We start from the raw sequence: 24,713 nt of genomic DNA, 5'->3' as shown, positions 1-24,713 counted from the left end.
GCGGCGGCCGGGCGGTTTGTCCCCGCGCGCTGCCCGTAGCCCGCCCGGCGGGGCTGACGTGTAGCGGCGAGGCGGCGATGGCGGCCGCCTGGGAGGAGATCCGGCGCCTGGCAGCCGATTTCCAGCGGGCGCAATTTGCGGAGGTGGCCCACAGGTGAGCAGGGAGGCGCCGGTAACTCGCCGCCGTCTCCTTCGGTCGCTGGGGACAGCCTGCCGGCGCCCTTTCCCCTCCCCGCTCCGGCGGCCCTCCTCACCCCAGGTCCGGCCCGCGGCCCTGACGCACGGCGGGGTCCCGGGAGCGGAGGGGGGGGGGGTCAGCCGGGCACTGCCCCCCTGCGGTCCTTCTTCTACCGGTGTGTCAGTGCCTGTGAGCCCTGAAGGGGCGTTTAGGCCCCCCCCAGAGAGAATATGGAGGTCCACGAAAGTGTGTAGCTGCCCTTAAATTCAAGCTCCTGAACATCGTCACGGCTCCCGTGCGCTCTTTCTTCCGTACGTGGTGTACAGCAGTTGAGGCGGTTGCCCAGAACCTGGTTTTAATTATTAAAAAAAGGCACAAAAAACCAACCAAACAAAAGCAAATTAAAATTAAAAAGCACAGAAGGATCAAAGACACAAACTGTGTAAGCGTGACCATTCACGGGCAGATGCAGCCTTACAGCAAAAGGGGCTGACAGCTGTTCAGGAGAAGAGTAAAAGTCACTTTAGAGAGATGGCCCACAGAAGTGAAGCCGTATGGATGAATTGGAGGTGATAAGTAGGATCCTGAAATTAGTTTTTTGTTGTGAAAAGTATTCACATGGAATAGCAAGAAATCTTCATTTCCTGTATTTTTGAATCATCAATTTAAAGATAATTTTAGCAGGTACTTAGAATAACTGATTATTCTTTATGCTGTTGATAGATTGTCAGAACGGAACTGTATAGAAATTGTCACCAAACTGATCGCAGAAAAGCAGTTGGAAGTAGTGCACACGCTTGATGGAAAAGAGTATGTCACTCCAGCACAGATTAGTAGGGAGATCCGGGATGAGCTTCATGTTTCTGGTGGTAAGCGTGGCATTTGCTTTCTTCCTGTGGATTTGGAAGTTAATTTTGCAGACTATAGAAAGAATTTGAATATTTTCTTCAGCACCCTTAATGTTGTAAAAAAAGTGAGCTTGCCTCCTATTGCTACATATACATATGAATTCACGTAGTATTATTTTATTTTCACTTCAAATCTGTATTATTTTAGGTAAACATATCAAGACATGTTACTTTGTTCATTTTCACCCATGCAGAATTTCTGAAGTAGAAGTGGTCTAAGAACACTTTTGAAGGAAATTTGGTATTTTAGTATGGTTAAATATCTAGCCTGGATGTTTAGTCTCGACTTAGAATTTCAAAATCAATCGTCTCCTTTCACATCATTAGTAATAATAATATTTTTAAATTGTTGTTGACGGGTCTTTTATTTTACCAGTATGAAGAGCCGTCTGCTTTGTAAGATCTGACTTACATATACAGGGAAATAAATATGGTCACATTGCTTTTTGTCAATGGTTTTAATGAGAAGACGGTATATTGTACTTTTAAGTACAATTTAAGGATGAATTTCACAACATCATATGTTTAGAAAATTAATTTCTTTATATGTTCATAGAGATTGGTCATTTTCTTACAGTTACCACAAGTATGCCTCAGTTTGCGTTATGCCTTTATGTATCACATCATTATGATAGCTTGAATTGAATTTAAAGTTGCTGTCTTTTGTTAGCAGCATCATGCAAAGGTGGAAAGTTTTGACAATCTCAGTTGTGATACTCATGGCCTAATGGTCACATCCAGATCAGCATCAAAGCAAAAAACAAGTTGGAGGGAGTTTGAACAGTGATTTTTCATTTTGGAGTTTCTGTATTGGATTGTCAGCAAGGCCATAGGGTAGAACAATATGTGATATCTTGTACTGACCACCCGTGATTTCTGTGATTTGGCAATCTATAAATCTTTTAATTGGTTTACAAACTTTGATTTAATTGGTGTACAAAAAAAGTAATGAAGAAGTATTTTGTTCGCAATGGACTATGCTATATTCTAAATCTGTTCAAACGTTTTATATACTAAAAGTATATTTGTACTTTTTTTTTTGAAGGTCGAGTAAACATTGTTGACTTACAACAGGTAACTTTTTAGTAATAAAAAACTATATACTTCTTTCTTTTCCACACCATGTATATTGTAAATATGAAGTTCATCAGTTATACTCCAGCTATACTCTTTTTTAAGAGAGAACAAACTTTATGAAGAGCTGGTGGCTCATGTCAGAGTACCGCAAGCTACTTAATCCGTCCATTTACTGCTTTATTGAAAGCTCCTCTGTGCTTAATGATAATCTACCACCTCTGAAATAGCCACTAAAATATACAGATTTTCTTTCTGAACTCTTCCTTTGTAAACTAAGAAGGGCAAACAGAAAAGAAATGTGTTTCCCATTTAAATTTAAATCTGCAGGAGCATGCATAATTAACTTTGCATGCTTCTTTGGGTCTTTCCTCTTCCTTCATTAATCTCTTGTCTCTACTAATCATTATCCTCCAGTAGTCTTCCTCTGTGACTAATTTTCCCTTCTGGCTTGAGTAAAATTACTTGGAATAAGAAAACCTTTCTGAAAGACAATTTAGTATTTTCTGTTCATAGCTTCCTGGAATTTTTTATTTTATAAGTTTCTTTTAACCTTGTCACAGTTACAAAGAGAGTTTTTTCTGCCTAAAGCATTGCTGCTTTATTCCAAATCACAGATTAACCATATATATATGCAATAGTAGAAAAAAATAAAAGCAGCTTTCCTCAAGACATAGGAATGTGTAAGTATAATATCTCAATGTTTGAGAATTAATTTCAATTTAAAGTTCTTATAAGAGATTTTGTTGTTTGGTGTTTTTTAGGTAATAAATGTGGACCTTCTGCACATTGAAAACAGAGCTAACGACATTGTTAAATCAGAAAAAACTATTCAGCTTGTACTGGGACAGCTTATAAACCAGTGAGTACTTTCAGGAGCGACATGAGTAATTTGCATTTATTTTTTAAAATGCAGACTAAAAGTCATAGCCAGCCTTTGTTGCTTCTGAAGTGAAATATGTTTTTCTTGACTGCTACTAGGCTGCTTGGTGCTCAGTGCTTCCTTTCCAAATGGCGAGTGAGGCCTATCTCAGCAGAGCATCCAGTGAATCCATGGAGCAAAGCCCTTACTGAATGTCTCTGCCCAGTATCCTGCACTTAAGAGGCTTCATTTCTTACCCAGCATCTTTGTGTACAGCAGACAGATCTCATTTGCTCTGTGGCTTTGCTATCTGCCTCAGCTATTGACAAACCCTCTCGTTTTTTCCCACCTCTTGCTTTACCTCAAAAGCCTAAGATGTATAAGCAAGTTATTTCGTGACATTCGGCACACTGAAGTAATACTTTTATGGGGTTGTCTCTATTATTGATTGCGCTGCAGGATTTATTCTTGGCAAAGAATGTGAAGTTCCTGGCTCTCTTGAAATAATTAAGACCTATCTTGCTCACTAAAGCCTACTTCTGTGTCTCAATGACATACAGTGTTTTCCTGTTCCTGCTTTTTGACAGTTTCATACAGCAGATAAATGACCAATTTTAATACTAGGTACCTGGTGAGCAGGCTTTTTAAAAAAAAACACAATTCAACTTACATTGTTCTCCTTTATTCATTTAAAATAATTTTCACTTTATTTTTGCAAAGATGCAACAGAAGGAGGTTTAGTGCCAGGTCAGTTAAGAATTCAGCATGTGGATAACAGGTTGATCTTGAATTTCCCGCTTAATGTGTTGGGATTTTTTTTTTTTCTTGTTTTTAAATAAGGAGTTACCTGGATCAATTGGCAGAAGAAATAAATGATAAACTACAAGAAACTGGCCAGGTGACAATATCGGAACTCTGCAAGGCATATGACCTCCCAGGAGACTTCCTGTTACAGGTGACGCAAGCCACCAACATAACAAATGTAGAATTGATTGTGTTCACCTTCTTTTGTCATCTTTTCAATATCTGTGGCGTTAACTGTGATGAGCTGCTTGTCATTCTAAGCAGAAAAGTATTAGATACATAAAGGTTGCGATGTAACAGCTATTTACAGATTGAGGTTGATATTTGCCTTTTCGCTTTTGGACAAAATTTCTTCAGAGTCTTCGTGACTGTTAGGAACAGATTAGAATTAGGAATGTTAGGAATGGGTTAGATTAGTGGAAGATCTGAAAATGTCTTTGTATGAAATATTAGAGAGAAGATGTAGGGGCAGTTTGGATATCCCATCCCTGGAGGTGTTCAAGGCCAGGCTGGATGGGGCTTTGAGCAACCTGGTGTAGTGGAAGGTGTCCCTGGCCAGGGCAGGGGGGTTGGAACCAGATGATCTTTAAGGTCCCTTCCAACCCAAACCGTTTTATGATTCAATGATGATTCTATGATACTATGATTGTAATTTCATCAGTCTCATTAGCTACTCAGGAAGCAGAAATACAATGGTATAGACCTTTCGGTTTATTCAGAAAAGGTTTAAATAACTGTTAATTTCTAGAAGCTGAAGCCAGACGTTCAGAGTAGAAACAAAAAATATTTACCTTTTTTAGTGGCTGTTGTGGTGTTTAAAAGGATTAGGAAGCATTTTCTTACTTTCAGTCAAGATTGGATTTTGTTTGGAAGATATTTTTTCAAAGTGTAATCCTGTGACGTGTTAGGTGAATAGTTATATTGGGTACCACAGACAACCTTATTGCCTCTCAATTTATGAACAGATTTCCTCTAATATTTGTCCTGTGATGAGCTTCTACAAAAACGTTTCTAATATACAAAAATCATTACATGGTTTCGCTCTGTTTCCTGGGCAATATGTCCTAGGTTAAGTTCACTTCGCAAGGATGCACATTTTAAACCGTTTGCACCTCTCTCTTTTCTGTTTATTGTTGCTAATTTTTGTCTTGATGGTTTGAAAAAATGGGTAGTGAATTCCTTTGCCACTGTTTCATACAAAATTAATACAAAGGTTAAATCTTAGTTTTCGTTGTGCGTTTCCAAACCATAATTATTTATTTTGCAAAGTGTTCTTTCATCATTAGATATGCATTTATCTGACAGAAGAGGGCTTTCTTAGGAAAGCTGAATTCCCTGAAGTTTAAACTGTGGGCCATAATGGCATCTACTTACGTGTCATAAGACACATTTTCAATGTACCTAAATAATAATTTCCATTTGTAGTCCTCATTTCTGAATATTTTGTCTCTCTTAGCAAAACTAATTTGCTGATCTGTTAATATGGATTTTTTGATTAATTTTTGTTTAATATCTTTAATACACAGTTTTAGCAATCATCCCAGCTTCTCTTTGCAGGCATTATCCAGGCGTTTGGGTAGAATTATTCATGGACAACTAGACCAGGAAAACCGTGGGGTAATTTTTACAGAAGCCTTTGTGTCCCGGCATCGAGCACGCATTCGTGGTCTCTTCACTGCAATTACTCGGTAAATTGCAACACCTGCAACAACATATTAAAGTATCTTTACCATAGGTCTTTATGGACCAAATTCACTTGTGATTGAGAAAGAAAAGAAAATAAAGACATATGGGTAGATTTGTTTAAGTGTAGTTCAGTTCCTAGGGTGAAATATTTAGTTATATTAGACTCATTTTTTGAAATGGGGACCTCCTTTTGAAAGGAGAATAAGGAAAATATAACAATATACCACATAAAACATACTTAAGTTTTTTGGCTGAAAAAAATGTTAATCAGCAGTTCTTTTGTTTGGAGAGTATCTATCCTCACTGTCAATAACATGTTGATGTTTACCCACTACGTGTGATTATAGAAGGTTTTTTCTTATTAATTAATAGTCTTCTGTTTTGATTTCTATGAAGAGAAAAACTTGGGAGAGCAGAAGTTTCCTTACGATAATTATTTTAGCTTTGTTATAAGATATAACTTCATAGTAATTCAAAATTAAAACCTACTAAGCTGTGTCAAAAATGAGTGTAGCACCTTGGGGCTGAGATATTGTGTAGTTTTGTCTTTCTGGAGTACCTCTTATTTCTAGATTCTCCACATCAATTTCAGGTCATTAACTTTCTTGTTTTGTTTTTCTTTTTTGCAAGGCCTACGCCTGTAAGTACCTTGATCACTCGGTATGGATTTCAAGAACATTTACTTTACTGTGAGTTTCATTCAGGCTGGTTTGTATTTTTGTTAGTTAATTCATAGATTCTTTGTTCTTGAAAGATGTATACTTTCAAAGAAGCATTTTAGTACATAGCCTTAATTCTGGAATAAAGAAAAATATGTTTCTCTCTAGCATAAAAAGTGTTAAACCTTTTGTGCTATCCATAACTGAAGAGATGTTCTCTGTAGCTACAGCAACGAAAGCATATGTTCACGAAATGCCTCTGGGGGTAGAATGATGCAAGAAGTACAGTACTCATCATCTGTTTTGTTACTTGTCCTTAGCTGCTGGCAGTTTTATAGAATCATAGAATAGTTTGGGTTGGAAGGCACCTTTAAAGGTCATCTAGTCCAACGCCCCTGCAATGAGCAGGGACATCTTCAACTAGATCAGGCTGCTCACAGCCCCGTCCAACCTGACCATGAATGTTTCCAGGGATGGCACATCTACCACCTCTCTGGGCAACCTGTTCCAGTGTTTCACCACCCTCGTTGTAAAAAATTTCTTCCTTCTATCTAGTCTAAATCTACTCACCTTTAGTTTAAAAACCATTGCCGCTTGTCTTATCACGGCAGGCCCTGCTAAAAAGTTTGTCCCCATCTTTCTTGTAGGCCCCCTTTGAGTATTGAAAGGCTGCAATAAGGTCGCCCCGGGGCTGCCTCTTCTCCAGACTGAACAACCCCAACTCTCTCAGCCCGTCCATCAGGAGTGGTGCTCCAGCCCTCTGATTGGTTTTGTGGCCCTCCTCTGGACCTGCCAGTGAAGCACACAAAAATGGGACAGATTTTACGTAGCCAAGTGGCATTAGCTGCTCTGGATTTTATTTATTGACTTTTCTGGAGAAAAAGACTTTTATGGAGAAGAAGTCTTATGAGGAGCGGCTGAGGGAACTGGGGTTGTTTAGCCTGGAGAAAAGGAGGCTGAGGGGAGACCTTACCGCTCTCTACAACTACGTGAAAGGAGGCTGTAGTGAGGTGGGTCTCGGTCTCTTTTCCCAGGTAATAAGTGATAGGATAAGAGGAAATGTCCACAAGTTGCACCAGGGGAGGTTTAGATTGGATATTAGGAAAAATTTCTCCACAGAAAGGATTACAAACATTGGAACAGGCTGGCCAGGGAAGTGGTTGAGTCACCATTCCTGGACAGGGAGCAGCAAAGGGCTGCCAAGATGATGAGGGGACAGGAACACCTCTCTTATGAAGAAAGGCTGAAGGATTTGTGTCTCTTCAGTCTGGAAAAAAGACGGCTGAGGGGGGCCCTTATCAACACTTATAAATACTTAAAGGGTGGGTGTCAGGAGGATGGGGCCAGGCTCTTTTCAGTGGTGCCCAGCGACAGGACAAGAGGTAATGGGCACAAATTTGAGCATAGGGGGTTCCACCTAAACATGAGGAGGAACTTCTTTACTTTGAGGGTGGCAGAGCACTGGAACAGGCTGCCCAGAGAGGTGGTGGAGTCTCCATCCCTGGAGACATTTAAAACCCTCCTGGACGTGTTCCTGTGCAACCTGCTCTAGGTGACCCTGCTCTGGCAGGGGTGTTGGACGAGATGATCTCCAGAGGTCCCTTCCAACCCTATGATTCTGTGATTCTCTGTGGTAGCAGAAACAGAGCTTTTGTTATGCTCCTAGTTAAATGTCTTTATGTCCTGAGAGATAAAGCATCTCCTTAAACTCTTGGTTTTTATTTTCCATATTTCCTTTTTAAAATAGAAATACATAAAGATTTCCTATCCAACTGCTGAAACTTTTAGGCACTACTTAATTGTTTCTCATTTCTAATGTTGCAGCTTTTCTTTGACTACCAGGAATCCGCTCTCATCTGTCCAAAATGCTGCTTCAAGCATCATTAGTCTTGTATGCTGACCAAGTGCTGCTGGTCTTCAGAATTCTTTAATGGTTTTCTATCTCCTCTCATGAAAGTTAACACTTCTTTTTTGTTTGATTGGGTCTTTTGTCTTCAGGGTATTGCACGCTTTAGCTCCACTATAATATCTGTCTGCTTACCTTCTTGTTCTTTGTTGCAAGCTTATTCATTAAAAAGGAAAATCTTAGCATTTAAATAAAATTACATAAATACTCTACTTTCACATAATCAATTTAGGTTTCTTCTTTTTTTGGAATGTGCCATCTAGGTATTCATAGATTAAAAGGAAAATCTGCTGAACTGCATTATGGTAGTGTTGCAGTACCCAGCAAATTTCAGTATGCGGTTACAGTCTTTTTCAAACAGGTCCTGCAAGTACTTGATCATGTATTGCTCATGTACAGTGTTCATGTGAATTGAAGTTCTAGTGCTTTCCTGTCACCAGTAATCATCACGATGGCGAAGTGTATTTCTAATACTTTCTTTTTCTTGTTTGTTCTTTTTTTAGTGAGTTAGTTAATCCTTTTCTTTAGTTTATCTTGCTGCATTTCATTTCCTCTGCAGTTTCATGAGTTTCAAAGAGCTTTTTACTCACTGCCAGAGCGTGTTTGATTTTATTCTATCCATTTTCTGAGATACCATTTCAATTCCACAAATGCTGGAAACTTGAAAAATATCTTCTTAATGTGTTACTTATACCCTTGGCTTTTTATGTTTGTCATTATTAGTAAGGTGGTTTAAAGTGATCTTTGTCAGTTTTGTATCTCTTACAGAAAAAAATTGCAATTTCAGTTTACTGTTAGTATAGTTTACAAACAGCTAATTATTTAATCAACACTTAGACAAGATGAACAATAGTCTTTAGTTCTGTCACATAGCTGTGCTGCTGTTCATGTTAAGCTGAAATGAATTTATGATAGAAAATAAATAATTTTAGAAATTAGAAACTTTAAGTTAAAACACTATGAAAGCATATGAAAGCACAGGTGTTCTTCGTTTCTGAATATTGTGTTGCTGATGTAGGATAGGCATGGAGAGATGCTTGTCATCTTTGCCAGACTTCTGCAGAGACCTTTTACAGAACACTGCAAACTACTCAATCACCTTTAAAAATAAGTGTGAGATTACAGTAGTTCTGCAGATGTCCTGCATCTAGGCATAACTGTAGTAGGAGCTGTGAAATCTCCTGTGAAAGCACCTTCTCTGCCCTGGAGTTTTAGAACTGGCACTTGAAATAATACAAAAATTAATTGGCATTGTCATTTCTCCCCCTTTCTCCATAAAGACTCTGGTTTATTGCTAGTGCTCCACAAAATGATTTGAAATACCTATAAGAGTCTTGCTCTTTTTTTCCTGAAAACTTTGAATAAAAACAGGTTGAGATTGCAAACTGTATTGTGTGACAATAGTAGAATAGGCACACTGACTCTGTTTTCTAGGGTAACTAAACTATTAGTAAGTATAAAAATCTAATTTCATTTTCAGAATCTGTCTTATAAGCTCCATTTTATACAATGTAACTGAACCATAGCAGAACATGATTTCTAGCTCCTCTTAGATTACATAAAACTGCATCTTGTTTAAATCAGTTTCTCTTTCTTCTATGTTTTTTCAGTGTAACTACTGTTCAGATTTGTTAAGTGGCAGTCATGTTCAGTAGCTGCTGGCTTATAGAGGTTTATCTACACTGTTGGCATATCTAACAAAAAAAATCATGGGTAAAATGTAGTATTTCTTCTGGAACCAGGTTTTTCTGTGTAGGTGAGCTAAACCTCCACATGCTGTACTAAACATGTTGAAATGTTGACTGCTACTGATGTTAATGAGGAAGGAGCCAACAATGTGATACCATTTAATGTTCTGTTCCAGGGTAAAATCTGTCTTTTCATGAAATAGAAATCAACACAAACTGAAGATAAAAAGGGCATCTAGCAAAGCTCTAGAAATCATCAGAGCTTGGCAGTTGACGTCACTGACTTTTTAAATATACCTAGTGACTTACAAAAACGCATAAGCAGAACATAGAAGACAAATCAGATATTCCTGTGCACCTTTAATGGATTGAAAACACCTTATTTAGCATCGACAAAGGCTTAATACTTTGGTGCTACTAGTTACCGATATGTTCTTTGTCAACAATATTTGTGCATTATCAGGAGCTTATTACTGGCAACAAGAGTGTGAACATTGTAAACCCTGAAGAAGGTCACCTGTTGGAGGTGGTCACATTTATGCAGTTTAGGTAGCAGTTTTTCATGTATTTTAGTATGTTCAGATCTCTTTTTTTCCATCTTGGTTATCATGCAAGTAATGAACTCGAAGAGAACATATTAATAAATTGCTCATGTATTTTATTGCCTGCCCAGAGAAAGATTCTTTTATAAGTACATTTTTTAAATTAAAAGCTCAAACTGTCTAGGTATATGTTCAATAAAAACTGTTTTGATCTTGCCATTGTGACTCACTGTTTTGAAACATTGTATGATTTCCAGAGCTTTTATCAAGACATTCTCATAAGTGTTAAAAATAATTGATAGAACTTGGGAATGTTTCACTAGAACAAGCACTTGTAGTTTGGTCTATAGTTTCTTTCAATTAATAATAAAAAGAAAAACAACTAATGGGTGGGAAAAAAAAGAAACAAAACAGGGAAAATAATTGCTGTGTTTTGACTAATGGATATATCGAAGTGGAAAATGTCACTTCATTTATTTTCTTCTTTATTTTCTTCTTGTAGCTGTGCTAGAAGAGCTTGTTAATACTGGTCGTCTAAAAGGCACCGTGGTTGGTGGGAGACAGGATAAGGCTGTGTTTGTTCCAGACATCTATGCCAGGACTCAGAGCAACTGGGTGGATTCCTTTTTCAAGCAGAATGGTTACTTAGGTAATTAATCTTCATTCTTGTAGGTAAAATATCTTTCTAAAACTAGTTTATGTTATTGGTCTTATCCTAATATAGCTAGTGTCTAGAGTGAAGCCTCACAAGAATAAGTGGAAATCAATACAGTAGTTGATACTCCTCTGTTAAAAGACCATCTTGTTTATAATGATGTGTGTTACTTTATCACAAAGAACCATATTTCAGCGGAGAGAGCCATACTGCTAAACAGTAACTTTATTTCTCACAAACCAAGTTACAAATGCTACTTTTATTACTATCCTGAAGACATTGCTTTGACTGCTCATTGTATACTTTTCAGATGATCATGTTTGACCCACATGGTTGGAGTTTCAGTCCAGGTGTCCAGTTTACAAACAAACTTTGGCTGTTAATAGTCTGGATAGGCAAGTGTGCAGTGCACAAGAAGAACCTTTCCAAAATAAGATTTGTAGAACTGGAGTGGGTAGCACTAGCGTCCTGATTTGAATCCAAACAAGTCTGTCTAATTTAAAGCTGAGTGATGCTGGATGATGGTGTTTTAAAACAGGAGCTATGGGAAAATGTGGACCTGAATAAACAGAGGAATGTACCCTTAAGGTCCCAAAGGGCCAGTCCCTAAATAACAGTTAGTCTTGCAGTTTAAAGAGGTTCAGCATAATTTACTGTAGTAGTATTGTTTCTGTAATATTGCTTGACTGATAGAGTATCTGTCAAAGTCTTTGAATGTTTTCAGAAAGTCTAAGTATAAATTGGCAAATAGTTGAAATTCTTTCCTTGTGAGTCATTGCATGATTCTATGAGTATATTGGAGTAACTTTTGAAAACAAAACATTTGTCATTGTATGTGTTATAAATATTGTCCATGTTATATTAGAATACTTTGGAAAGATAGAATTGCGAAGATAAACTTAATGGTATAAGAATCTGAAAAAAACATTTTTTTTCCAAAACTCAGACCAAAGTCATGTCCACGATTTATCTTCATACTCCTGTTAACTGTGTTTAGGTGTAGCTTGTGCTGAATTAAATTTTAGCTCAGCATCAGCTTGAGGCTGCATTTACTTGTATATAAACTGTATGTAATTCTTCCTTTCCTGCCTTCAAAAAAATTACCACATAAGATCCTGTATGTATATGAAGGTACTTAAGTGTAACAGACATCTCACTATTTTATAGAATTTGATGCGTTGTACAGACTTGGCATCACCGACCCATCAGGCTACATTAAAAAAAGATTCAAGTCTACACAACTCTTATTTCTGAGAGCAGCTTGTGTTGGTCAAGAAATTGTGGATCAAGTTGAAGCCTCTGTAGAGGAAGCCATCAGCTCTGGCAGCTGGATAGATATAGCAGTAAGCAATCCTTTCAGTTGTTGTTGTTGGATTTATTTATTTTGTCTTATTTTAGTGTCAAATGATACTCTATTGAAACTACACATAGGTATAATGAAAATTCCGTGTTGCCAAAGAAGAATATTCAGTTTAAGTAAAATAACAAGTAAAAAGACATTATTTGCCTTTAAGTTGGTCTGAACGAAAACACAGGAAGGACATATTAGTATTCAGTTGCTAGATAGCTAAGACTAACTTTCATTTCAAAATTAGTGCTAATGTATTCTGATTGAGAGCAATATATTTCAGTGGGGTTTTTTTGGGGAAAAAAGTTAGAACTGAACTCTCATGACAGTTTCAGTAAGCAGACATATATTAGCCACGTTGTCCTGGCTGAATCCTAATTTCAGGCCTTACACCACTACTCAGCTGCTTGTAAGGAAGTCTGCTGTTGTTTTTTTGTTTGGTGTTACTCTGTGTCTGTTGAGCTGCATTTAGAAGAAATTGACATGTGTTTTCCCAGAGGCAGCACATACTGTAGAGCAGTGTTGCTTTGCGATGTTAGAATATTTATAGCGTTTGCTCTTAAATCACTGGTTTAATTTAAAAAGTGCAATATATTCTAAATCGTTAACAGATGTCAAATAGGGTGATGGGGTGTCTGTGGATTCTATTTATCCACATACAAGTATGTCTGTCCATTCTAGAACGGATTATTGTATGTAAGTGATTTTGATTTTCTTTACCCTAGACTCTTCTGCCGAGTTCATTGTCAGTAGAAGATACTGGGATTTTGCTTCAGCAAGTAATGAGATCTTTAAGCAAAAATTCTTCAGGTTTGGTCTTCAGTGACACCATTGTGGTCAGTGAGAAATTTCTAAGCAGCTGTGCTGATCTGTTTTCTGATACAATGCAACAGAAAGCTGAAAAGGTACAGTTTTTTTATTGGTCTAGATGCAATATACATTGATTGTTGTATAGTTTATGTTATTTTCTGTTTGCTGTTGCCATCTCTTTAACATCTCATCTAAAATACATCTTGAGAAGAAGGGCAAAGGTGAAGAAAAGTTTTGTATATGTAATTAGTGTCATTTAATTTATATTCAGTTGCACTCAACACTATCACACTAACAGTATGATCAAATATTGAATTTTGAAGAGAAGAATAAATGTCTCGTCATGTGTTGCACTTGGAAAACACGATGTTAGATTAGTATAGTTAAAAATGGCCAAATGGCTTAAATATTTCCGCATGTATCTTTTGTTGCTGTGTTTATCTTTTTGCTATGAAGTGCATGTTCTTCATTTTAGGAGATGAAAAGTAACCCTGTTAATTTAATCACTGAAGAAGATTTAAAACAGGCTTCTGGTCTAGAGAATTCATATGCTAATAAAAAGGACAAAAAGGATGAAAGAAGAAAGAAAGCAACAGGTAAGGCATCAATATTTAGCTGAAGCCAAAAAAAAAAAGGGCTTGTTAGTCTTGGAAATATTCAAATATGAAGTTACTATATTTTGTAGTCCATTATTTACCTCCAGTCCATTGCTGACGATATTTACGACATAATCCAACCACTTTTCATCATTATACTGTAGGTGTAGATATATCTGAGCTACGTCCATGAGAACTAATTTCAGATTTAGAATTGCAAAGGAAGTACCATAAAGATATCTTCAGTTAGTCCAACTCGAGGCAGCTGTCTTTAGAAGTAAGGAATCCATATTGATTTCTTAGTGTATACGGTATAGTCACATAATATTGAGTTGTGCAATGAGGACTGACTATATGACCTTTAAAAGTCCCTTCCAACCCAAACTATTCTATGATTCAGTATTAGCTTGGGAACCTCTGTACCGTTTTTTATTACACAGTATAGATACAGTTACTCTCCGCTTTCCAGGGACCCAGGAAAATGAAAATATTTTTTAATAGTGTTAAGAAGTTACTTCCAAAATTACTCTGTCTGAAATGAGAAATGAGGTATTAAGATGAGGGGCTTTTGAGAATATTGTACATCTTTTCTAAGAATCCCATGACAGACAATTTTCTGTTGTTTGCACACATAACAGATATTTGGAGATTCACACAGTTTACTGTAAGGTATATTCTAGGTTAAATTAATCCCAAGTCTTATTCCATTTGTGTGGTGGCTGTTTAGAATAGATCTTAATCTGAGGAGAAATAAAAATGTGTGGGTTTAACCCTTTCAAACCTTTCTGTAACAGAATTAGAGCACTGATGCATCTAGCTTAATTGAGTATACTCATCTGAAAAATAAAACATTACATTCTACTCTTAAAAAGGCCATTACTGAGTCAACATGGAATCTAAACTTATTCTTGCCATAAGAGACAGCAGATTTTTCTAGGCCAGAGCTGAAGCAGAAAAGCTTGAACTTTAATTGCACTGTCAGAATAACTTCAGTTTCCAACCCTCTGAGGAGTGAGACTCTGCTGAGCATGTACTACGTGTCTAGACACATTCATATCTGCAGGTAACATATTCAGAAAGCACTACCCTGAAGTGGTTTTTTTATGGACTGTTAGGTGCATCACCTTAAAACAGTCAACATCATGGTTTAAGGATTAGATGTTGTTATTGTGTAATGGCAGAATGTGGCCAATGTCACATTGCCTATCTTAAGGTCTGTACGTGACTATATCAATATCTGCTGTTCAAGTGTAACCTGACATGGCGTAGTGTTAATGGAGTTCATCAGAAATACAGATTCTGCCGTGTATTGGATTAATTAAAATTTTCAGGTCGAATTCTGTATTGTCTGTTTGTAATACCATTTGCAACAGTCTGTTACAAACAAGTATCTGTGGAGGCATGTAATCCTTTGTGTACATTACAGTCCGTGTATCCTATTGTCATAAAATACGGCTTTTCTAGCAGTGGTCTCTCCTGCTTCGTCTCTCTGTGGATAAGATCTTGACTGCAGATTGCAGCTTTTTCTATATGGCTATAAAGTGGAATACACAATGAAGGGGGCTTGTTTCCAAAATAACTAGTGTATTGCACAGTTGACAAACTTGTGAAAAACACCAAGTCTTTTTGGTTTTTTCTTTAAGAGGTCACAAACTCTGAAGGTCGCAGAAGTACATTATCCACTCCTAGCTGCAAGTGAACTAGTTTGCTGTTCCTGCAAAGTAATGCTTAAAATCCATCTGTAGCACATAACAGATGCAGTTAGCTTTGTGAGTAGTAGCATCTTGTCCTTGTGTTTCCTTTTCTTAAATGGTAATACTCTTACATAAAGTAGTTACTTGAAATCTTGGACCTTATATTTAAATGGAAAAATAACTACTTTCTCAAGGCTTAGTGCATGTATAAAACCTGTTATTCTGGAGTTCAAATTTGTTTCAAGTGAAAAAAGGAAGGGAACAAGCTGTGATAAAGGGAACACACAGCAGAGCAGCTTACCTTGTGGAAAGGGACTGTATTGCAAATTGAGATCCAATCTGCAGTGTGAATACATGGATTACAGGAACTATGAACTAAGTCATTTGTTACATTTGTCAGAACTGGAACATCTCATTGCTTTATAGGCATCTAGGAATAGTTGAAAAAGAATTAGTGTTCTAGTTATTCTTGGAAGCATGCATTCGATTATTTTGGATAAATGCTTACTATGTAGGATTCTTTCTCTGAAAGTTAATAAAGTTACATTATCTGGAATATTTTTGAGTAGCTACTTTATTCAGCATCACTGAATACAAACGCTAAATGCTTGCTAAGATGCTATTTCAGCCAACAGAAATTCTCCCATTACATTATGGACACTAGTATCTCATCTGTTTTCAGCTGGAAAAAGATAGTGCTGCTTTTTTTTTTTTCAATGATATGTACTTTTTGTATTATTAGCATTTGTCTTTATTAATGACATTAGCTTAAGCAAAGCTTTGGCTTAGTTGAGCTTTTTTCTTAGGAATGAAACTTATGTCCCTATGGTTCTGGAATATGTATATTATAGGTCACATTTAGAATCAGGTTGTGTTTTTTTTAGTTCAGCATTAACAAGTAATGCAGATAAATTACCGTAACATTGTAAAATAATTTTAAGTGCTAGAACTTCACTGTGTACTAAGCAAATAATTCTCCACCAGAGGGCAGTGGAAGCGTGAGAGGAGGAGGAGGTGGTAATGCTAGAGAAATCAAGATCAAGAAAACCAAGAAGAAAGGAAGAAAGGATGCCGACAGTGATGAAGAGTCACAAGCAACTAGCACTGGTTTGTCATGTTATTTTGGACTAAATGTGTACTTCCATTTTACATATAATATCTAGACTGAAAAAATACTTTTAACCATGATAATTGAAGTTGTGAAGTACAGCATCTTAATTTTGTATCATACTACTCTCATAGATTACTGTAATTCACATATAAATGAAGTTATTTTTCAAGATTGCTGTTACTGAGTAAAACAGTGTTACACTGCCTTTTTTTGGTGTAGCCTTTCATGTTTTACAATTGTTGCTGTTTGTATTGCTGTATTGACATAAATAGATTGAATGAAAATCCCAAGATAAATTCAGCTGTAACCATTCAAATATAAATAAGACCCTTCCAAAACCTGATTTAGGCTCCCTTTCCACCTGTTTATATAGCCTTGTATGTTGTTCGTGGCTACTGTGGCACAACTAGGAACATCACTGATTTCCATTCATTCAGTTATCTTACATGCAGAATAAACCTGTTTTATCCTGCATCTGGAACATCGAATGCCTGTCCTTTTCTGGTCCCTGTCATCATCCTGGTCTCCTTCTTATATGTAAAAACTAATTTCTGCAGCATGCAGGCAAACTTCATATCTTGTCCAAAATCAAAATACAGATGCACAAATTTATATGCATTTACAATCAGTAAGTTGATTTTTTTTTACTGGAACTTCTTGACTGTTTTAATATTCTTGCTTTATCCTGCCTCAAATTTTGTACTGTAACCTCAACTTTAGGGACTCTCTGTTATATGGTTGTGTACCTTACTAAATGGGGTTAAAAAAACTCCCAACAACCTTGTGAAATCCTTCAAATAGGATCATTCTGTTCAGTTTTGGCATTTTAAAAAAGCTATTTGGTCTTGGTGACATCATCGTTTGTAAAATAATGGATGGGTTAGGCAGTTTGAAGTTTCTCAGCAAAAATGTATGCTCTCATATACTACTTAAGTTGTCTGTTACAGAAAATAACTGCTAAGTGATCATCAGAGAAATTTTGTCAGTTTTTCATATGTGTAAAATTTAACTGTCATGTGTAGTCATCCTTTTTTTGCATTGTTGGTAATGTATTTCTTCTGTGGAAGTTTGAACTTTGAGACATTTCACTGTCTTATGCCACAGAGTAACTGCAGCAAAGTTAAGTATAGTGTTTTTTCAATGACTGTTGTTCATTGCCGCTACAGGTAGGAATAAGCAGCCAGAGTTCCCTTTCATGTCACAAGAGGAAATTCAGGATGTTTTAAAGGCTCACATGCAGGATTGCCCTGAAGAGCTGATTACAGAACTTGCTGAACACCTAATAAGGTAATTTGAGAATTCAGCTGGAGTTAGAATGTCTGTGATTCACTTCAGATTAATCTTCCCTTCAGTCTGTTTTCTTGCTTAGAAAAAAAAATGTTTTGCTAATGGAAATGAACCACAATATTCTTTTTCTATACAGCTCCATGTTATATACTTAAGTATTAGAAAGCCATGCTGACACACTGATGAGAAATCATGCTTCTGCTTAGCAGTAGGTAGTTCTGCGTCCTTTGTCAACAAGCATATTTTCAGGTTTGTGGGTGTATTTCCACCCCATTACACTGATCCATATTGGGGTTTCACTAGTCCCGTCTTCTGTAAAGCCCTCTGTAAATGTGGAGCTGGTACCTGTGTGAACTGGGTAGCAAGCTAGGTCAGCAAACCGATCTAAGCAAAGATGAATAACTTCTTTTAAATGATGTTCCATACAAGAGAGGATGTGAATATGTGTGTTCAGGGCAAAAAGGACATGATAGGACTGTAACAGCCCGAGTTTGAATAAACTTGGAGTGCAATGGTAACTCCATCTTTAGAAGGGCCTGTGCTATTTTAATGCGACTTAAGTCTTCCCCTCTTGCAGCTGTTATTGATCTGAAATTTATCCACAGACAAAAGAGTTTGTGAAAAGCGTTGTTTCTGGAAAGCTTTTCTGTTTTTCATGTTGTTTCCATTTAGGAGTTGTTATGAGTTAAAACCTTGGCAAGCGTTTACATACCATGCATACTGTAACCAATAGTACTTCTGCAATTACAAAAGTACATTTTAATTTTTTTTAATGTGTGCCTTTTTTCTGATTTCAATTATTTGCTTTCTATTTATCTCACCATTCTGTGGCATTCATGTCCCATTCATTTACTGTGTAATGAGGTAGCTTTTACTATTGCTGATATATTTGGAAAAACCACCCACAGTTTTACGCTTTGTTTAATGCTCCCTTTTTCTGCTTTCTTCTTCCCTGTTCTAAGACCTTTAACAAAAACTTATCAGGAAGTTGTGCGTTCTGTTTTTACATCTTCAACATCATCCTCTGGAGCTAGCAGAAGACAGACTATGAAGGACTTGCAGGAGGAATTCTCAAACTTGTACAACAACATTCGGTTATTTGAAAAGGGAACAAAGCATTTCACAGGTACAATAAATATGTACTTCAAAAAATGAGTATGCTCCTTCAGGGATGTTGAATTTATTCCTGAATCTACATTCAAGGTCAAAGAAGAGAAACACTTTCAAAGGAAAAACTTAGAGATGTGTTTACACTGCCTAACACTCACCTTACGCTGGAGTGCACCTTTGCACACTTACTGAAATATGTTCTCTTAATTTCAGATCTGTAGTCTGTTATATCGTCTGTCAAGATAATTGTGGTGTTTTGGCCTTCTTTCCAAAGTGTTTACATCCCTTTGTAGTTTTTATTGTCGGGGGGGAGGGATAATTAATAAACTTACTTCATTCTGTCACCTGTGCCAGAATTGAATACTACCTGATTCTAAGAAGCCCCTGTTAAAACCTCTTTTAGGTTTGATACTGAAAGTAGTTGCTCCTCGAGGGTAGTTTTTTAACAAGGTGTAGATTCGCTTTGCAATGGGTTACTTCGTAAGGTGTCTTTTTTAGCTACCTGTATTTTGTGACAGAAATGAAGCATTAGGAAAATATTGTATACATTTCCAGCGTTCTCTGCTGTATTCAGCTTTCTTCTAGAGCTTTCCCTGTGGAAAGCTTACAACAAAAGGAAACAGTAGCAATCCCCCCCCTACAATATTCCCATGTTTAGGAATAAATGGAACTCTTTTCCATTAGCCTCTGTTCTTGTACATGTGTTCTATTGCCTCTTTTTCTAAAAGTCTACTGTTTCAGCCTTAAGTCATCTGTTTAACTGCTTATCCTGTAGACTTTTACTTTACATACCTTTTACTTGTTGATGGATGGCAGTGGTGGCTCATTTGTGATTCGGGAGTATTGTACAGGGACTAGTTTACTGCTTATACAGATACACCTTTGAAATACTAACAATGCATTAAAATGAACATACAGACCTGAAAGCTCACGGTTTTCACTGAAGAATATTCCATAAGCAACTGCAAATGAGGGATGTTAGCTTCATGTATCCAGATGACTTTCTCATACTACTCATGATTGATAGAGTCCACGTTCTAGCAAGTGCTCTGATTAGAGGAGTCAGGGAACTATGATAAGTTACTTTTAATCACTTATTTCTTTTAACAGATGAGACTCAGACTAATCTTGCCAAACACCTGTTGAAGACTGTCTGTACAGACATTACAAATCTTATTTTCAACTTCCTAGCATCTGATTCAATGATGACAACAGAAAATTATTCTACAATCACAAATGAGGTACACAGTTAACAGTTCCTTATTAACAGTCTCTATTCAAGTATCTTCTGTTTAAATATGCCTGCAGCTAAAAAGGTAATTAATATTATGGAATGTCTCCATTCTTGTCTCATACAGGTCCGGACCAAGATTTTAGGTAAATTGCCAGAAGACACCAAAGGTCCTTTAACTAAACTGCATACTTCTCTGAATGGCAAGGTAAAGTGATCCAGAATCTTTGAGTTGAGATTTTCCGTTCTGCTGATACAATGCTAATAAACAGCTGACATACGTACTGTAGTATGTAACTGCTGCTTCTGTGAAGGATGAAAGCAAAATAATCTTTTGAACTTGTGTAAGTCAGTAAGTTTAATATGTTTTCATATCTGTGAGTTTTAAGAGGTGAAAAGGTGCTCTTATATTTTTATACTGATAGTCACCTAGCTCTTTGCTTCCAGATGGAATCTAGTATATCTTTTATGAGCAGGTGAGAAAATTAAAAGCTGAGAGAGAATCTGCAGTTTAAAGTGGTTGATGTTACTTGTATTTTGTTCCTGAAGTTCCTGATTGTCTTCCCATGTATTTCTTAACTAGTAAAATCCTGTTTATTAAAAAAAACCCTTTCAGATTATGGCAGTGTAAGTACAAAGGAAAGTAATTTATTAATTCTTTTATGCAAATGGCCATACTGATATGTTTCTTAAGCAAAAAACATCTGTAAATAATTGTAGAACATGCATTCCTTTTTTAATTTCATTTTTAAGACTGACAGATTATCGTTTGTTTTGATATTTAAGTATATGAACTATTGGAAGATGAATAAAGTTAATTTCTACTAAATACTTTTTACTACTTCTTTTCTTCCATAGTTTATTCCAGATGTATTCACAGTCATCTGTTTGTGTGGTTAATTGTGAACAGTAGTTAGCCTTTTTTATAATCTTCTAAGATTAAATATTTGTATCATTTTTTCATAGAGCATAGAAGATTTTCTTTCATGCCTTGATTCTGCAGTGGATATTTGTGGTATTATGGTGAAAAAAGGAGACAAAAAGAAGGAAAGGTACCTTAATTTTATTTATTCCATGCACAGTATGTGAAATGTAGCTCGGTTGCTGCACAAATGTCAGATGGTTAGTTTGGTAGCAGTCACACAGAATGTGTAAGTACAAGGCAGTCTTTCTTTCCAAACTGTTTAACTGAAAACTACAAAGCCAAGCAGTCCTAATTCCATGGGAGAAGGAGCAGGGAAGAGCTAATTTGCTTGACTGACCACTTACTACAACATACTAGTTTATAAATTCTCCAGTGGGCTTTTCAAAATCTCGCTAGCTTTTTTTTTTTTTTTTTTTAATGTGGAATTTCATATGAAGAACTGGTCAGTCAGAGAAGAAAATTAAAATTAATTGATTGAAGTTAGATAGGTTTTAGAGTCTTACCATCAACTACTATAAGACAGAACAAGAAACATATTTTATATAATGTATTCCTGTTCCTTAGGCAAGTCCTATTTCAGCACAGACAAGCTCTGATTGAACAGCTGAAAGTCACAGAAGATCCAGCTCTTGTTCTGCACCTGACATCAGTACTGTTATTTCAGTTTACAACCCACTGTATGCTTCATGCACCAGGAAGATCAGTACCGCAGATCATTAATTTCCTAAGTGGCAAGATCCCAGAGGTATTCCTTTCTAGCTTTTTAAGGGGAAAGTACCTTTCTTCTATGACAGAAGGTAAAAGTTGTGCCTTACACCATTTCTGCTGCATAAGACTGGCACATTTGTGTTTCATGACTAATCATTACTTTCTGTACAGAATATGCAGTTTCTCTGATCTGTATTATATTTCAAATGTATAATTTCAGGGATCTGTCTTCAATATTATTTTAATAAAAATGAAAATCAGTCCATTATTAGTACTGTAGCTTTTCCTTTTCCATAGAGACAGCCATGTATCGGGGGATGTTATAATTCTTATAACTGAAATTTTTTTTACACTCTCTTCCCTCCTAGCTACAGCGTGATTGCTTTTTAAACTTTTCTAGTTCAGTTTTAAAGAAAGATGTCCATCTTCAAAAATAAAAACATTGAAAGTCTGTATTCTAATCTGCCAAAACTGGTGGTGTTCAGTATCTGCATTGCTTTCCTCCTTCAGTGGGTAATTGTCCTGTTCTTGCAGCGTGGATGTACGTTCATCTTTCTGCCTCTTTGTCTCTCAGAATTTAGGTTGCAAAATACCTTGATGGAAATATATTTATGTATTGCTAACCCTCTTCAGGCAAGAATGGGAGAATGCTTTTCTAAAAATCTAATCTTTAATTAAAGGTCTGTGTACCTTCTCCATGATATTGACATTCCTTTTGGTTTTTTTCTGCTTTTTTACCCTCAGGATCAGCATTCTCTGTTAGTCAAATACCAGGGATTAGTCGTGAAACAACTGATCAGTCAGACTAAGAAAACTGAACAGGGAGACGGTGACACAACAGATAACCTGGAGGAGGAGGAAGGAGCAGATGCCATTCGAAAAGAGCTCCAAGAAATCACTACCTCTATCAAGGATCTTGTTCTCAGACCTAGGAAATCTTCTGTAACAGAGGAATAAAATTATTATTCAGTGCATCCACATCCATGATGAAGTCCGATTTTTTTTTTTTTTTTTTTTTTTTTTTTGATTCTGTAGGAAAGGACAGCAGCAAATGCTTGACAAACTTTAAAATTTGGCTTCTAACAATTGCACATCACACCCAGGGGACACGGTTATTGGGTGATTGTGGCAAATGGAGTTTTGTAATGCGCTACTACAGTGTTTGTGTGATGCACATTGAATGTATATGTGACAGAGCACAGTTGCAGACACTTCAGGTATGAAATTAGTGGTTTTTAATTGGCATCTTAGTGTGAGGCCTCAAGAAATGCGTTATTCTTCAAATAACTGTATTCTGTTCCGTACACACACAGGCTTATAATTTTACTTCTCTAATTGGGATTTGTAGTGATCTAAGGATTGTATATAACTGTATACAAGCCTGTATATCTTAATTTCAAAGAGTAGTTTTGAGACCTATACTGAAACCTAATAGTATACCAGTGAAAGGCCATTTTTTACTTTTTGATATCATTAGTGGATGTTTTCAGCTTCTGTTCACTGGACCACAACAGTAAAAACATTGAGTAGAAGCATATATTGCTAAACTTAAGAGAAGCAACCCAGTACTAATATGAGTTTCTAACTGTACTGAAAGCTTATGAAAATCAGCACACTCATGCTATTAATGTATTCTGTTAATGTCCATAATAGCAGTTCATTTAAAATTTGCATTTGGGACAGAGGAGGCGTTACCCTTTTGCATTGGTGTTTTGGAAGTGCATAAATACTGTTAAACCTGCCATATTTTATATGCTTTATGTTCATTCAGCAGACCTGAGTTCTTAATCCAGTTCCCATAGCAGTTAGAAGCACTTGCTTGCGTTCTGTCAGCTCCTTGAGAGAACTTGTGGTATCCTGTTTATCCTGAGTTTTTCAAAAGAATGTAGTTTATCGTCTTTCTACATAAACTTTATAGACCAAAATATTGGCTAAAATGTTTCCCTCAAGTTTTTTACCAGCCTTATTTTTACATGAGCGGTACTTTATGTCTTGAGGAAAGGGGAAAAATGTGTAAAATAGAGTTCTGCCGCTGTTAATGACATAATTCTTATATGTCAAATATACTTCTAACTTATTTTTGAGAAGATAATTTTCAAACCAAAAATATTTTAGTTTTATTACTTCAGTAATGCCCATTGATTTCATGTGTGTAACTTCAAGTTTTTGCATAAAATGAAGTTTGAGTAGTAAGACAATAAATAGAATTATTTTCACTAAAAATGTCATTGACCAAAAGAAAGCAGATTTGTGCAAGCCCTGCTCTGTTCAGATATTTCTGTTTTCCAACAGTTCACACATTCTATAAGATTATTCATAAATATATCCAAGCCTGAAATAACAACAAATGAAAGTTGAGGAGGCCGAGTATGGAAGCTCAGTAACAGATTAATGAAGGTTAAGTTAATTTTGGTAAGGGAAAAAATTGAATTTTATACATATATAAAAGACAGTCATGTTTAACAATGTTCACATCAATGCTATCTGTTACCAACAGTAAGGCAGAAGCAAAGGTAGCTGTTTCTCTTTCCTTGGCTGGAGGCTAGCATAGCTGACAATGAAGGACGATGAGGAGTAAGAGATGAAAAATGTTCAGGCTGTTTAACTTTGTTTAAGAAATAGAATTTGCATACAGGGAATAGGTCTGTTTTCTTCATATTTAGCCAGAATAATAATTAAGTTCCGATACTGAATGTAAACAATTTTATATGATGTTGAGCTATTTTGTAAATAATATGCCATATGACATTCTGTATGCAAATATGAAATTATTTTAATAATATTAAATGATGAAGTATTTAAAATGCATTCTGTTGACTTAGCCAATGGTTGATCATCGTGCAGCTTGGAGCTTTCAAACAGCAATTGGTAATATGCACCGTTTGATTTAATGTGCCATTCTGAGTGTCCCTGTATTTTTGTTTGATACTT

At 36.4% G+C, this 24,713-nt stretch overlaps 1 protein-coding gene across 1 annotated transcript; it reads left to right on the top strand.

Annotated features, from left to right (window-relative positions):
- UFL1 (UFM1 specific ligase 1) lies at positions 1-24,713 on the top strand. Its single transcript, XM_063329938.1, has 19 exons — positions 1-154; positions 902-1,047; positions 2,132-2,160; positions 2,925-3,022; positions 3,863-3,977; positions 5,384-5,514; positions 6,143-6,201; positions 10,810-10,956; positions 12,130-12,305; positions 13,036-13,215; positions 13,596-13,716; positions 16,395-16,517; positions 17,688-17,808; positions 18,771-18,934; positions 20,029-20,159; positions 20,277-20,357; positions 21,116-21,201; positions 21,639-21,819; positions 22,527-24,713. Exons 1-19 carry the CDS (start codon positions 78-80, stop codon positions 22,737-22,739), a joined length of 2,379 nt encoding a protein of 792 aa, XP_063186008.1. The 5' UTR covers positions 1-77; the 3' UTR covers positions 22,740-24,713.

Source organism: Chroicocephalus ridibundus, chromosome 3 (genome assembly GCF_963924245.1).
Source record: "Chroicocephalus ridibundus chromosome 3, bChrRid1.1, whole genome shotgun sequence".
Classification (NCBI taxonomy): Eukaryota; Metazoa; Chordata; class Aves; order Charadriiformes; family Laridae; genus Chroicocephalus; species Chroicocephalus ridibundus.
Note: the sequence above shows the minus strand (reverse complement) of the source record. Positions and strands in the feature narration are given on the sequence as shown.

What these genes read in the sequence shown, in the direction of transcription:
- UFL1 (XM_063329938.1), top strand. Translation starts at nt 78, where the DNA reads ATGGCGGCCGCCTGGGAGGAGATCCGGCGCCTGGCAGCCGATTTCCAG. An exon ending in GGGAACAAAGCATTTCACAG is followed by an intron (nt 18,935 to 20,028) that starts GTACAATAAATA and finishes TTCTTTTAACAG; the next exon opens with ATGAGACTCAGACTAATCTT. An exon ending in ATTCTACAATCACAAATGAG is followed by an intron (nt 20,160 to 20,276) that starts GTACACAGTTAA and finishes TGTCTCATACAG; the next exon opens with GTCCGGACCAAGATTTTAGG.